Here is a 14,887-nt window from a genome sequence, read left to right on the forward strand (position 1 = left end):
CTGGCTATGGCATAATTCAACTCTGTTGGATGATCGGGGAAAGCAGACTGAGATAGAAACATATCATTTTTTATTATATTTTTTTAAGATCTTATTTATTTATTTGAGATAGAGTGAGAGTGAGAGAGAGAGAGCAAGTGCAAAAGCAAGGGGAGCAGCAGGCAGAGGAAGAAGCAGGCTCTCCACTGAGGAAGCAACCCAATGCGGGGCTCAGTCCCAGGACTCTGGGATCATGACCTGAGCTGAAGGCAGATGCTTAACTGACTGGGCCACTCAGGCGCCCCAAAACATATAATTTTAAAAGACATATCCTTTTTCATGTTTTTTCCCCCTCAAAGGGTCATGAAATAACTTTTTAAAAATTAAAACCATTAGGACTGAGTGACATGATATTGCCCTAAACATAGCAGCCATATAGATATGAATCTCCTCTGAACACCTGAATGCTGAATTAACCAATCATTACCAAAAAAAATGAAACAATAAAAACCTAGAGATAATATCTTCAACAATATTAGATAACAGAGAGATGACAAGTACCCTCCATCAAGGTAGGTATAGCCAAAACACAGAGTTAGAAAACGCGTGGTAGGGAGCAGTGTGGTGAAGGGAAATAACCAAAGTTAGTCCAACAGGAAATGACAAACTCCCAAAATCACAAACACTCACCCCCAGTAGGAGAGGATGGAAACCTAGGCAGAAATCTGGGTGGTGGCTTTGAGACTGACTGGGAATAATCCTTGTAAGGTCCGAGTCCTCGTGCACCTGAGAGGATCGAGCAAAGCTGTGGTACTCCTAAGCATTTGAGAATCTCTGAAATGTTCAGCAAATAGCTTTTCCGGTAGGATTTGACCCCAGCCAGGAAGAAACCATAGAAAAAAACAGATAAAGATCACTGAGAAAGAGAGAAGGTGCTGGTGAGAGATGCAGGCTCTAAAGGAAGCAGGTGCGAGACAGTGCCGCGGCACTAAAATTCTCGATGGAGCGCACGCTTTGGAAGGAGGGCTTGTAGAGCTCTGGAGCGGGAGCAGAGGGAGGGAGTGCACATCCTCTAGAAACAGTCTTGGCTCTGAGCCACACAAGTGGCCTCCAAGAGAAGTGTTCCTTGGAGCTGTTCACACAGCAACAGAGGGAGTCTCAGAACCACAAAGCTGGAAAAGCTCGCCTGCCATCTCCACCCAGTCCAGAGAAATCCCCTCCCAGTCACCTGGAAAATCATCCTTCTGTACATATGGGTCCAAAAACTGGATATGAGCTAACTCTAGACACAGTTATGAACAAAAATGAAAGAAAAAAAAGACAAAGATTAACCCTGAAAGTCATGATTACAATGGGAATCTCTCTTCTTTTTCAAAAAATGTTTTTATCTCCTACTGCTTCGGTATCTATAACTGAATAGTAGAAACCATATGGCTGACTTCAGTATTTCTTAGGTTTCTTTTTTGTTTTTTGTTTTTTTATTTTTTTATTATAATAATGTTTTTCTATTATATTATGTTAGTCACCATACAGTACATCCCTGGTTTCTGATGTAAAGTTCCATGATTCATTAGGTGCATATAACACCCAGTGCACCATGCAATACGTGCCCTCCTCACTACCCATCACCGGTCTATCCCATTCCCCCACCCCCTCCCCTCTGAGGCCCCCAGTTTGTTTCTCAGAGTCCATAGTCTCCCATGCTTCATTCCCCCTTCTGATTACCCCGCCTTTGTTTATCCCTTTCTTCCCCTATCGATCTTCCTAGTTCTTATGTCCCATAGATGAGAGAAACCACATGATAATTGTCTTTCTCTGCTTGACTTATTTCACTTAGCATGAAGTGAAATAAGTCTTTTTTGTTTTTTAAACATATCTCTTGGGGCGCCTGAGTGGCTCGTTGGTTAAGCGTTTGCCTTTGGCTCAGGCCATATCCCCGAGCCCCGGGATTGAGTCCTGCATCAGGCTTCCTGCTCAGTGGGGAATCTGCTTCTCTCTCTGCCCCTCACCCTGCTCTTCCCCTCACCTCCCAAATAAATAAATAAAATTAAAAAAAAAACAACCCATATCTCTGAATTCAGCCACAGAATGGAAAAGTCACAGAATAAGGAGCAAGGTGAGTGGCAGGTGTAACACAAAGTATTTCTGTCATCATTTTGTGCAGGGACGTCTTATGTGTTCCTTTAGCAGACACACGTGGAATGACGAATCTGTCGTAAGCACCGGGGATGTGGCTGACTTGAACCTGGTTCCTGATAACAAAGAGTGGGTGACATTGGGAGATGTTTTCTTATGTGTGTCTCACCAGTTGAATACGGACATGCTGAGCTAAGTTCTGAATAAATAAGGGACAAAAAGCACAAAAAAGTAGTAGAAATTCCTTTCAGTGTTCCAGAACTACTCACCCTCCAGTTCTTAGCTGGGTAAGGACTACTGGGGTATACACACACACACAAACACACACACACACACGGAGTAAATATAACCTGTTTATATTGACTATGGATTAAAGAAAAATATATTGAGGAGGCAGAAAATTAAAAGATCTTTATTTATTAATATAGAAAAAATCCATTACATATATGCATGTGTATATGTATGCTTAACGACTGCCTAAAAAATATTGACCAAGTTAATTAGCAGTACGTTAAAAAAAAAACATAAATTTCTTTCTGACATAAATTGCATTTGTTCAAACTGCTAAGGTTGTATTCTATCTGATATCTAAGTGTACTGATATCTAAATAAATGATAAATGTATAAACCTGTTTATAATATTTTCTGTGGTCTGAGGGCTAACACGGTTAAGAAATCATATTGAAAATAAATCAGAATCCGTTTCACAAATGTCTAATTTTCCAATTTATACCTGAGTTGTGCGTCGTAACATTTTTCCCCCTGAAAACCATAAACTTGTTTTTCTATGTTATTTGTAAAAATGTTCTTGCACATATGTGGATGCTAAATGTTGAATGGTATTTCCTGCGGAATGTAATCATTAATCTCCATCCTTGATGAATAAATGAAATGGGAACTATTTCCACTCTAGTGTTTGTAACCCAGACGTATCAAGTTTTGGATATATCTGTTTGGCAGAAATTTCTTTGAGTTTCAGATTTATTTTACTTGCTTCTACAGTTTTAGAAATTTTAGTCAAAGATCTGTTTACGAAGTTGCTGATTCCCAGATTTTTGCTTTAAAATCCATGGTAGGGGCGCCTGGGTGGCACAGCGGTTAAGCGTCTGCCTTCGGCTCAGGGCGTGATCCCAGCGTTATGGGATCGAGCCCCACGTCAGGCTCCTCCACTATGAGCCTGCTTCTTCCTCTCCCACTCCCCTGCTTGTGTTCCCTCTCTCGCTGGCTGTCTCTATCTCTGTCAAATAAATAAATAAAATCTTTAAAAAAATAAAATAAAATAAAATCCATGGTAGATTTACTTTACATAATGTCATGTCAAATGTCAAATAGAGAAAAAGCCACTTAGCGCTCTACCACTTCTAAGCTGTTTAACACTCACAGAAGACTTCATCTGAGTCAGAGACAACGCACTTGACTGTCAAGACTAGTATTTAAAGTTGACTGAGCCATTGTTGCTTACGAGCTGTCTTCCATGGTAAAAATACAGACGGCCTCTCAGGAAGCTTCTTTCTCATGGCTTATAATGTGGGATATGTTCCTTTAAAAACAGCCTGAGGTTCGCAGCCTTCATTCTGCCCTGCCACAGTTCGCATGAACATGGACTAGATTGCCACCAGCCACATTCTCCATCACACTGCACCTGCTCAAAACGTGCCGTGGCTGTGGAAGGGGTATTACAAAGGAATAGTTAGTAACTACATCTCAGGAGACTTTGGCGTATTCCTTCCAGCTCCCTTCAGATAGGTATCTCTCACAAACCCTAACGACTAAATTCTGTAATCACGGAGCCCTCAAACTGAACCAATGGCTCCCACATTGTAGGTCACAATAAATACTGTTGAAGGAATAAATACAGGAGTGAGCTGTTGTGCTTCCTTTCAGCAAACAGTAAAGCTTGCAAGGAAAATAATGTGTTGTCAGAACTATATCCATTCCCCTAAAAATCCAGTACATTTTTTTTGAGTCAGGGTTGAATAAAGGAGAGTGTCTAAATACGTCTGCTAGGGAAAATGAGATTGAGAAACACGTGAGAAAGAAATTTCTTCTGAGCACCATGACTGGAAATAAAAGATGTGAGATAAAGATGGTCCAATCACCCGTTCTGTTTGTTGCATTTCTATGAGTTGAGATCTGTTTATAATTTAAACTTTTAGTAAAGCTTGCCACACGTCCATGCTTTGGGTGAGTGATGCATGAGTGCAGAAGTGCATGGGGTTGGCTGGGGTTATACATTCTATTTGGTGATTGTAGGGGGTTATGCAAATTGCAGTGAAATATCCACTGTTTAGGTGGTGTCAGCTGATTCCTGAGTGACGCATGTACAAAACAAACTAAATTAAATAATCATTTAACAGATAATGTATCTTCCTCTATCTATTTTCTTACATATATTTTAGAAACAAGTTTTCCATGGGTAAAAGAAGAAAAGAAAGGAATAAAAACACTTCCGAATACAAATATGAACACAAACCACATATGCCTACACCTAGTATGACAAATCCCATGAAACAAAATGTTGGCTACTGATGTTGGTTTGAAAGATCCTCAGGAGCTTCCCAAGGGTCCTTTCAAACTAGTCTCCATGTTCAAAGGACAGGAAGAACCCAAAAAAGAGGCAGGCCACTCCAGATTCGTAGGTGGCAGGTATAACAAGCAAGGGAACATACTAGGTTTGGTTTGCGTGGCCTAAAGCCAGTATCTTTAAACCTGCTGCCAGAATTTTAGAAGTTTACACATAAGCCTTGTCTGGGCTCAGTCATGTATATTTTGCAGAGGGTCTCAGCAACACAGGACTATCTCAAGGTCGTGTCCTTAGGGCCATTTTTGGGAGGGGCAAGACAAAGTCTAGGCACATTCCAAGGACTGGGTCAGGGGTGAGGAGACTCGATTGCTGGGGTCCAGCTTTTGGGTCAGCCAGCAATCATGTCCTCTCCGTGACCTTCCCAACAGACATTCACACCCAGGCACTGCTTGTTAAGTGGTCCTCTCTTCCCCTGCATGGGGAAGTCTCAGCAGGACTCAATTACTTGTTTGAGGTCAGGAAGGTGGTAATTCTCAAAGCAATGGCTGACTTCATAAGCCCTTTGTTGTGTCTATGAAACCTGAGCCCTCTTCAGGGCATACACCCCACTCAGCTGTCTGGGGGGCCTCTGGTTGCCTGTGCTCCATGCATGGCCCCCCGCACGTGGATGCCCTCCTCTCTGAAAATGAAATAGCCCAGCTCAGTGTCCTGAGCCCCCATGAGACAGCGTGTTTAGTTGCCGAAGGTCGGGCGGGTATCCTCCCGCTGCGTCAATGCCCTTGCAGTGGAGAACCGTAACTCACAAGAAGCAGTCTGTGCCCCTGCTCCTGTCTCTCCTTTCAGAGAACAGTGTCTGGGGAGGAGCGCTTCCCACCCCACGGAAGCACAGCTGCAGCACTAAGCTGGCTACTCCCAGCAGAACTGCTCAGGTCTCAGGATGGCTTCCTGGAGGCGGGGTGCACCTTGGTGGAACTGAGCCAGTGGGGCCGATGGTCAGCCGTGCCCAGGGGCCTGTTCATAACCCTCCGTTACCATGCTCTTGTGTCTGCAGATTCTCCTGCTTCCTGGGCGCACATAGAAATTCATTCCGTAGACGGCGCCTGAAAGTGGATGTGTGTTTTCTCAATTCTGCATTACTTTCTAGCTGTGTGCATTTACCGCGAGTCTTACTGTGAGGCACAGGGGTCAGGAGTCCAAGCCTACCATAAGTCTTGTTCTAGTGTCTTCTGTCTGTCTCTTCATAAACCCACCCAACACAGGCCCTGGGAGATGAGATTGGCACTGCTGACAAGGCCATGCAAAAGCATGGCCTTTATCACTCAGAGATTTTTTTTGTCCCACAGACCTCAATACACCCCCCATCCAAACTCAGCTGAGCCAAGTTCAGTATTTAATTTTCTTAGGTGACCTAATTTTCTAAGGCAGAAGTAAGGGGCCTAAAGTAAAAGAACTATACAATCTTCTTTGCTCCTTTTCGATTGGCCAAAACCCAGGAATTTTCCTATTTCAATAGGGAAAAATGTTGAGTTCAAAGAAAAGGTTGTTAAAAAAAAGAGGAAATAAGGTGGAGAGGAGCCAGAGGCACTGATAGGAGGCTCCTATTCCAGTGCTCTTTGTCCTTTCTCCTTTCTATCCTTGGCTGTCAACGTGAGGCCTGGGGTCATGGACTGTCTTCCTCTGTCTCCCCAGGTGGGAATCAGTGAGTGTTTTTCACGCTTTCATATATAGAAGGTTCCCCAAGCTTTGCCTTTGCATGTATAATTACTTAACCCTACTCTCAAGGTATGATAAAGTGTTACTATTACTACTACTACTATTATTATTATTAATTGAGGTGAAAATACAGAGCTTCCTGTATGATTCAAAATGGTCATTACTCGAACTGACTTTGAAGACCATAGCCTGACTCATATTTTCCATTTGAAATCATGCTGAGTAATGTTACCCAATCATGCTCCTAAAATAATTAATTTAGTGGACTAGGCCACTTACATTCTAAGTCTCTTATTTCACTTATGGGCATATATGGAAACCTGGAATCCAGATACATTGTTTCCATTAAAAAATAATTCCCTCCCTCTGGCACCTGATAGTTTTTCTTCATATTCTCTCAAGAAAGCTTCACATAGAGAGAAAACTCTAGATAACTTTATGTTCAGCTACTTGAGGTCTCTGGCCCAGTATCCCTGGTGAGTAGGTCAGTCTCCAAAGGGCGTCTCCTTTAATTTAGTCTAGATGTAAGGCCAAACCTCATCTGAGAGCACTCCAATTCTGCCAAGGAATTTTTTATTGCATCGTATGTCCCTGGTATCAAGGAATGAGCATGCAGGAAAACCAATTTAATAGAAGGTCCAAAATAATTATTTTGTAGTGTCTAAATCATAAATTCTATTGCCCATCCCAGGACTTTTCAGCTAGAAATTCTAGAAAGACATACTATTTGGCATTTGTTATCACATCATTATATAGAAGAAAATTAAAATCCCAAAGAGGAAGAGAAAGATAAATCATACACTTAATTTAATGTCAAAATGAACAAAGGTCTATGGTTCAGATATTGAATAGTGTTTTCCCTGTGGGAGGATGGAAGGAAGCAGAGAACAATCTAGAGTTTCTTCTAGAGGTCAGTCTCTCAGTTTCCCAGGGTCATACATCTTATAGCAGGTTCTGACAATACATCAAATCTCACTTAGTGAAGTTGAAACACGCATGAATGAGATGCCATGAAGGCGAAGAAAGGATAACAGTTGGAATGTTAGTAGTAAGGCCAGCTCATCACAGAGACAGTATTTGTAGGCATTTGGTACACATAACGGAGACAGACAAGTAGTTTTTAAAGATTTATTTATTTTAGAGAAAGAGAGAGTGAGAGCACACGCACAGGAGTCTGGGGAAGGGCAGAGGGATAAAACCATCACGTAGACCCCCCACTGAGTGCAAGACCGGACTGGGGCTCAATCACATGACCCATGAGATTACAACTTGAGCTGAAAGAAGATTCACGTTTAACCAGCTGAGCCACCCAGGGGCCCCAGGAGACTGACAAGTATTGAGTCGCATTTACATCACCTATCATCTGTGTCACTCTGAAAACCCGACTTAATTCTCTACACTTCGTGAGATTGTTATAAAGGTTAAATGAATTGAATCACATCATAATTTCTAACAGAACCTGACACTTTTGATGACTCAATGAATTATTTATTATAATATTGGTAGTAGTTATTGTCGGAGAAAATGATTCCTAGCTTACATCAACCTTCCTCTGCAAAATATTGTCCAATCACCTAATGACTCAAATATTTACCTCTCAATGAATGCCACTGAGATTTGTTGAATGTACTAGTCATTCTTTGCTATAATTTCACAGAACCGTTTTCTGATCTTTTACTTTTCCCCTACATATTATTTTATTATAGATGATATAAAGATGATGAGAATACAATGATGACGATGACGATGATAATGACACCATGGACGACAACTTATGGCTACAGTCAACATCAGATATTAAAAGCAAACATGAAAGTCACATTTTGATGGGACGAAACATATGGATAATGGCTTGGCGGATCTCCTTTGTCTTGGCGCTATAAATGAGAGGGTTGAGCACAGGAGGGACAAAGAGGTAAACATTAGACATGAGGACATGTGTGTAGCGTGGGGCATGCTTCCCAAAGCGATGCACTACCGAGACCCCAATCATCGGCACATAAAATGCAAGAACAGCCAAGATATGTGACACACAAGTGTTGAGAGCTTTCAGGCGTTCCTTGCGGGAAGCGATGGCCATGACTGAATGCAGAATGAGCACATAGGAGAGGAAGATAAATAACATGTCCATGCCAAAGGTGGATACAAGAACAAAGAGTCCGTAGATGCTGTTGATAGTGATATCAGCACAGGCCAGCTTCATCATGTCTGGGTGCAGGCAGTAGGAGTGGGAAAGAACATTGGATCTGCAGATAGGCAGCCTCTTGAAGAGTAAGAGGAGAGGAAAGAGGGTGATGAAGCTCCGAGCAGTCACAGCTACACCCATTCCAGCAATAACCCCATTGGTGAGCACAGTGGTATAGTGCAAGGGGTCACAAATGGCCACATAGCGGTCAAAGCTCATGGCCAACAGAATCCCTGACTCCATCATGGAGAAGGAATGAATGAGAAACATCTGGATCAGGCAAGCATCAAAAGCAATGCTGCGGGCATTGAAGCAGAAGGTTCTGAGCACGGTGGGCAGTGTGGCCATGGACATGGCCACGTCACTGAAGGACAGCATGGACAGGAAGTAGTACATGGGCTGGTGGAGGCTGGGCTCCACTTGAACGGCTCGTAGGATCACAGTGTTGGCTCCGAGGGCCACGGCATACATCACGCAGAGGGGCCCTGCTAGCCACGAGTGAGAGCTCTCCAGACCGGGGATGCCAGTCAGGAGGAAGGAAGCCGGATGAGTGACATTGAACAGTCCCATGGCAGAGGTAGGCCAGGACACTTAACAGAATCAGACCTTGAGGACTTCTGAGAGTTGCCCTTACAGGATGACAAGAAGCCAGGGAGTAGCACACACAGGGCATGAATTGGAAATTCAATTTCCACAGTGGAAATTGATACATTCTGGAAATCACTGGTTAGGGAAAAACATTGATAAACTTCTTTTCTTCATATTTCCCGATCATCAGGCTACAAGCTGGGCTAATAACCCTCTGTTTTATAGAAGAAGGAAGACAGTGATGAATGCTCCACAGATCTCAGTTAGGCACAAGAAAATGTCCAAGTCCTACTACGTAAAGCTATATTATCCACAATTTTAATGCGTCCCCAAAGGAGCATTGAACTGACATGAGTCTAATTCATAGGAAGTTAGTCTAAAGAACACTGACAGTTGGAGTCACGAGGAACTCACGTTATTCACCCCTCACCCCAGAGACACAGCCTCGGGTACTGCCTTACTCAGCCCTTCTTACAGTGACACATGTTGCTGACTGCATTCCCAGACCTTAACCATAATGATTCCTCTGTAAGAGTGATTAGAGTTTGTATTCTCCTGGTATTCTGATGTTCTGGAAATTCTTCCACCATCATTGCCTCATGACGGATGAAGATAGACAGGGCTGGAAGGCTTTCCGTTCTGCAGAGCTGTTTCAGGCTAAGGCACCCTCCTCTGGGAGAGGAACTCCAGAAATATTTTCCATTTCCCCTTCTTCTCCCAACCCTAACAAAGCAGGGCCAGAGTCTAATCTCAGAGTCCTTGCTGATCAGGATGGAGGAAAAAGGAGACCTGGATGTCCCAGGTTTCTGAAGGCCCCAGAAATGCTCAGAACTCTTCCTTTCTCCACATAGGGACCAGGTGGTTTAGTGAAAGGGGTGCTGGAGGGGGTAAGGAGCCCTGGGAATAACTCACCTGCCTCTGGCTGCCCCTGGCTGTGTGAGCTTGGGAGAGCCTAGTTCTCTTTCTACACGGAGTCTTTTCCCCCTTATCACTCTTTTTTGGGATATATTCTATGATCCTTTCTGACTCTGATTCATTTACATTTTAATTTCTGGTCAAAGAGAGAATGCCTATGAGAGTTTGCTGTGCAAGAAAGCCCAGACAGGCAGAGATGGACCTGGAGGATGAACAGAGTGGTCTTCTGGTGAAACAGCCTTGAAATCAAGGGTAGGAATAAAGGATTAGAGATGCTTGGCTAAGCCCAGATCGTGTAAAGATTAGAACCAGATGATTTCTCTACTCTTTTACCTCTTGAGTGACTTTTACGTACTTTACTCAGAATTCATCATCAAACACAAAGTTTTGTAATGTGCGCACTGACCTGTTAGTCGGTCCATTTTGTAGATTGTGAGCACCGTGAATCAGGATTTCAGAAATTCACCTGTGCGCTGAGCTGCCTTTCCTCCCTGAACTGCTGCACTGTTAATGAGTCCTAGCAACATGGATCCCGAGGACACTGAATCTGCAAGGTGAGCTATGTGTAGAAACAGAGTGCATTGCCCCGAGTTCCACAGTTAGTGGCAGTGCCAGAACAGGAACCCCCATTCAGGGGCTTTGCACCTGCTCTGCTCCCTCTACTATGAGCTCCCCTTTGCTAACCTCCGGGCATGCTGTCCCTCTTCTCCTCCCCCATCCCTTTCCCAGTTTCATCTTAGAGCAGGGTCAGGAGAGTCCACAAGCTCCACCCTAATGAATTTCAGAACTCACCAGAAGCCAGACAGAGGAGAGACACTGAAGGAACAACAGGCCCTTTTCTCTACCTGCTAGAGTGAATTCATGCCTGCCCATTTTGTATCTTATTCTCAGCCTCTGGAGAGAGCAGAGTGATGCTGCTTGGTGTCTCAATATTCATTATGAGGGATTTAGCCTCTAGAGGTTCTTAAAGACCATTGAGAATAAAGCATGTGTTCCTGTTTCTTATAAAGAACCCAGCAATTAATCAGCCAGTCTGATTCCCTACCCAGTGCAATACAACATTAGTGATGGCTGGGCAGGGGTGTAAGAGAAGAGCTCATTATCTTCTGGGAGATCCCAGGACTATGTTGACCAAGCCCAGCAAATAAGGTCTAAGCAGAACATTTTCTTTACTGACACTTGAAATGGGTTGAATCAGGCTAGTTCTTTCTTCCACTCTGGATGAGAACTGAGTTTCCTGAGAATTCTGGTCACATTCAGATGATAGCATATCCTCTGGGGAGCCTGGTGGGGGTTCACAGTGCACAGGCTGACGTAAGGTCAGACTTTCAGCGTTCAGGCTCACACCATTTCTCTTCTCCTGACCCTCACTCGCTAACCTTGCCTTTTGCAGTCTCCTTCTGAAAGGAGAGAGAAGGGACAGTGGCTGCTTCACAATCCCCGAGTGCCTCACCTAGCTGCTTTCATGTTACTGCGTGTGTTCAATGAATAGACCTGACTCTCTCATATTGTGTTTCACGGATTACCAGGAACCTTCTTTCCCTCTTTTACTTCTCCTTCACTTGATTTAAATGCATGTCTCTTTATTCTGTCTGGCTGCTTATGACTTCGTCCAAACACAGATCCCCCTTGTGGGACCATGTGCTCTGCTGGACTGGGTCTAAGGCAACGCCATGACAGCCGTCTCTAGCATATAGCCCATCCCACCTCACAATGCAAAAATACCCCCCTCAAACCAGCACTAGGCTCTCATTCCACGAGCATGGGAACTTTCATCTCTCCAGTTAGATTCACAGGCATGAGGAGGGAACCAGGCGGCCTTGTCTCTCTTTCCCCCAATTTTGGGTCAACATACAGTACGTTAGCAGAATCCTGGAGAGGCCCCTGTGTTGACCCAAAGCAAAGTGGGTTGTACCCCCATCCCTTTCTCTTGGGCGTGGGGAGTGATGTTGAGGACTTAGTTCTATTAGAAATGTGGAAAGGTGCAAAATGGAACCAATAATGCTATGGGAATTCCTTCTTACTGCAGCCCCCTTTACTCCGTTTGCACAACTCGGGAACTGCTTGACAAAGGAGAAATGCCAGTTGCAGAGGTCTAGCCCCGGAATCAGAAAGAACAGCATGAAGAGTGGTATAGAGTCAGAGAAACAGTAACATAACACCAGTAGGATAAAATAATGAGCTTCATCCTGGGAAGTGTTTACACAGGTTTTGAAACAGAAGGGAAACTGACCAGCCGAAGGGAATGAAACCTGGAGACTTACACCTGCAGGAAGCTACTTGAAAACCTAGGCGGGAGAGTCTCTGGTAGTGTTGCCGGAGCTACTGCCAAGGTGACCTTGCCCAGCAGAAGCTGGAGCCGGGGCAGAGATGCAGAGCCCTGCCAGGTACTTAGCTTCAGGTAGGAGAGTGGCGTGAAGGATATGCCCCCTGTCTACCAATGCTCTGGGCACCCAAATGGTTGGTTCTCAAGGCCCTTCACGGTTTCCCAGGTGTCATCTGAACCCACCCCCATAACTGTAGGGCGGGGAGATGTCAAAGAAAGTCAGGCCACCCCAGATCATAGATGGCAGAGCTCCTGAGCAAGGGAACTCAAATAGGAGGCTAGTTTGGGTGGTCGCAAGCGGGTAGATCTCTGCACTGGGCACCAGGCCTGGAAGAGTTTCTGCAGAGGCCTTATCTGGGCTCAGACTGTGTGCTATCCACATGGTCTCAGCACTTAGGACTATCTCAAAGTCTTGTCCTTGGGACCACTTGCAGGAGGGGCAAGACATACTCTAGGCCCATTCCAAGGGCAGGGTCAGGGGTGAGGAGACTCGATTGCTGGGATCCAGCTTTTGGGTCAGTCAGTGGTCACGTCCTCACCGTGACCTTCCCAACAGACATTCACACCAGGCACTGCTTGTTAAGTGGTCCTCTCTTCCCCTGCATGGGGAAGTCTCAGCAGGACTCAATTACTTGTTTGAGGTCAGGAAGGTGGTAATTCACAAAGCAATGGCTGACTTCATAAGCCCTTTGTTGTGTCTATGAAACCTGAGCCCTCTTCAGGGCATACACCCCACTCAGCTGTCTGGGGGGCCTCTGGTTGCCTGTGCTCCATGCATGGCCCCCCGCACGTGGATGCCCTCCTCTCTGAAAATGAAATAGCCCAGCTCAGTGTCCTGAGCCCCCATGAGACAGCGTGTTTAGTTGCCGAAGGCAGGGCGGGTATCCTCCCGCTGCGGCAATACCCTTGCAGTGGAGAACCATAACTCACAAGAAGCAGTCTGTGCCCCTGCTCCTGTCTCTCCTTTCAGAGAACAATATCTGGGGAGGAGCGCTTCCCACCCCATGGAAGCACAGCTGCAGCACTAAGCTGGCTCATCCCAGCAGAACTGCTCAGGTCTCAGGATGGCTTCCTGGAGGCGGGGTGCACCTTGGTGGAACTGAGCCAGTGGGGCCGATGGTCAGCCGTGCCCAGGGGCCTGTTCATAACCCTCCGTTACCATGCTCTTGTGTCTGAAGATTCTCCTGCTTCCTGGGCTCACACAGAAATTCATTCCATAGAGGGCGCCTGAAAGTGGATGTGTGTTTTCTCAATTCTGCATTACTTTCTAGCTGTGTGCATTTACCGCGAGTCTTACTGTGAGGCACAGGGGTCAGGAGTCCAAGCCTACCATAAGTCTTGTTCTAGTGTCTTCTGTCTGTCTCTTCATAAACCCACCCAACACAGGCTCTGGGAGATGAGATTGGCACCCCTGAGAAGGCCATGCAAAAGCATAACCTTTATTCTCCTGGAATTTTTTTCCCAACAAACCTCATTATTTCCCCCAGCAAGCTTAGCTCAGCCATGGTTAGTAGTTAATTTCTAAGGTGACCTAATTTATGAGGTGGACCCAAAGGACCTATAACAAAAGAAGTATACAATCTTCTTTGCTCCTTTTTGGTTGGCCAAAATCCAGGTATTTTCCCATTCAATAGGGAAAAATGGTGAGTTCCAAGAAAAGCTTGTCATATAGAAAGAGGTAAAGAGTCTCTACGTAAACCAGAAAACTGGGCTTCTTTTTTTTTTTTTTTTTTTAAATTTTATTTATTTGACAGAGATAGAGACAGCCAGCGAGAGAGGGAACACAGGCAGGGGGAGTGGGAGAGGAAGAAGCAGGCTCCTAGCAGAAGAGCCCGATGTGGGGCTCGATCTCAGAACGCCAGGATCACGCCCTGAGCTGAAGGCAGACGCTTAACCGCTGTGCCACCCAGGCGCCCCAGAAAACTGGGCTTCTTATAGACCTTGTCAGGTTGAAAGATGCAGGACTACCTTAAGTTATGGCACCTGCCTCATAAGAGGAAGAGAACCCTAGAAATACCATTTCTCTATCCCCTCAAACTTGCCACATTTCTATCTGATGATGGAGAAAGAAGGGAAGAAATAAGGTGGAGAGGAGCCAGAGGCGCTGATAGAAGGCTCCTATTCCAGTGCTCCTTGTCCTTTCTTCTTTCCACCCTTGCCTGTCAGCGTGAGGCCTGTGGTCATAGGACTGTCTTCCTCTGTCTCCCCAGAGTGGGAATCAGTGAGTGTTTTCCACACTTTCACAGAGTGCAGTTTCCCCAAGTCTCGATTTGCATTTGTATATTCATTCAACATGACTCTCATGGCATTACAAAATGGTAGCATTATTATTTGATTTGGCAATACAGAGCTTTTTGTAAGAATCAACAAGGTCTCTATTTATTTATTTATTTATTATTTATTTATTTATTTATTTTCAAACATTTTATTTATTTATTTGACAGAGAGAGACACAGTGAGAGAGGCAACACAAGTAGGGAGAATGGGAGAGGGAGAAGCAGGCTTTCCGCTGAGTGGGGGC

The 14,887-nt window shown here is 44.8% G+C and overlaps 1 protein-coding gene across 1 annotated transcript; it reads right to left on the reverse strand.

Moving 5' to 3' along the window:
• Window positions 1-8,168: 8,168 nt before the first annotated feature.
• Window positions 8,169-9,107, reverse strand: LOC123782688 (olfactory receptor 51I2). Its single transcript, XM_045782961.2, has one exon. It carries the CDS (start codon window positions 9,105-9,107, stop codon window positions 8,169-8,171), a length of 939 nt encoding a protein of 312 aa, XP_045638917.2.
• Window positions 9,108-14,887: the final 5,780 nt, after the last annotated feature.

Source organism: Ursus americanus, chromosome 16, assembly GCF_024610735.1.
Source record: "Ursus americanus isolate L20-20 chromosome 16, mUrsAme1.1.p, whole genome shotgun sequence".
Lineage (NCBI taxonomy): Eukaryota > Metazoa > Chordata > Mammalia > Carnivora > Ursidae > Ursus > Ursus americanus.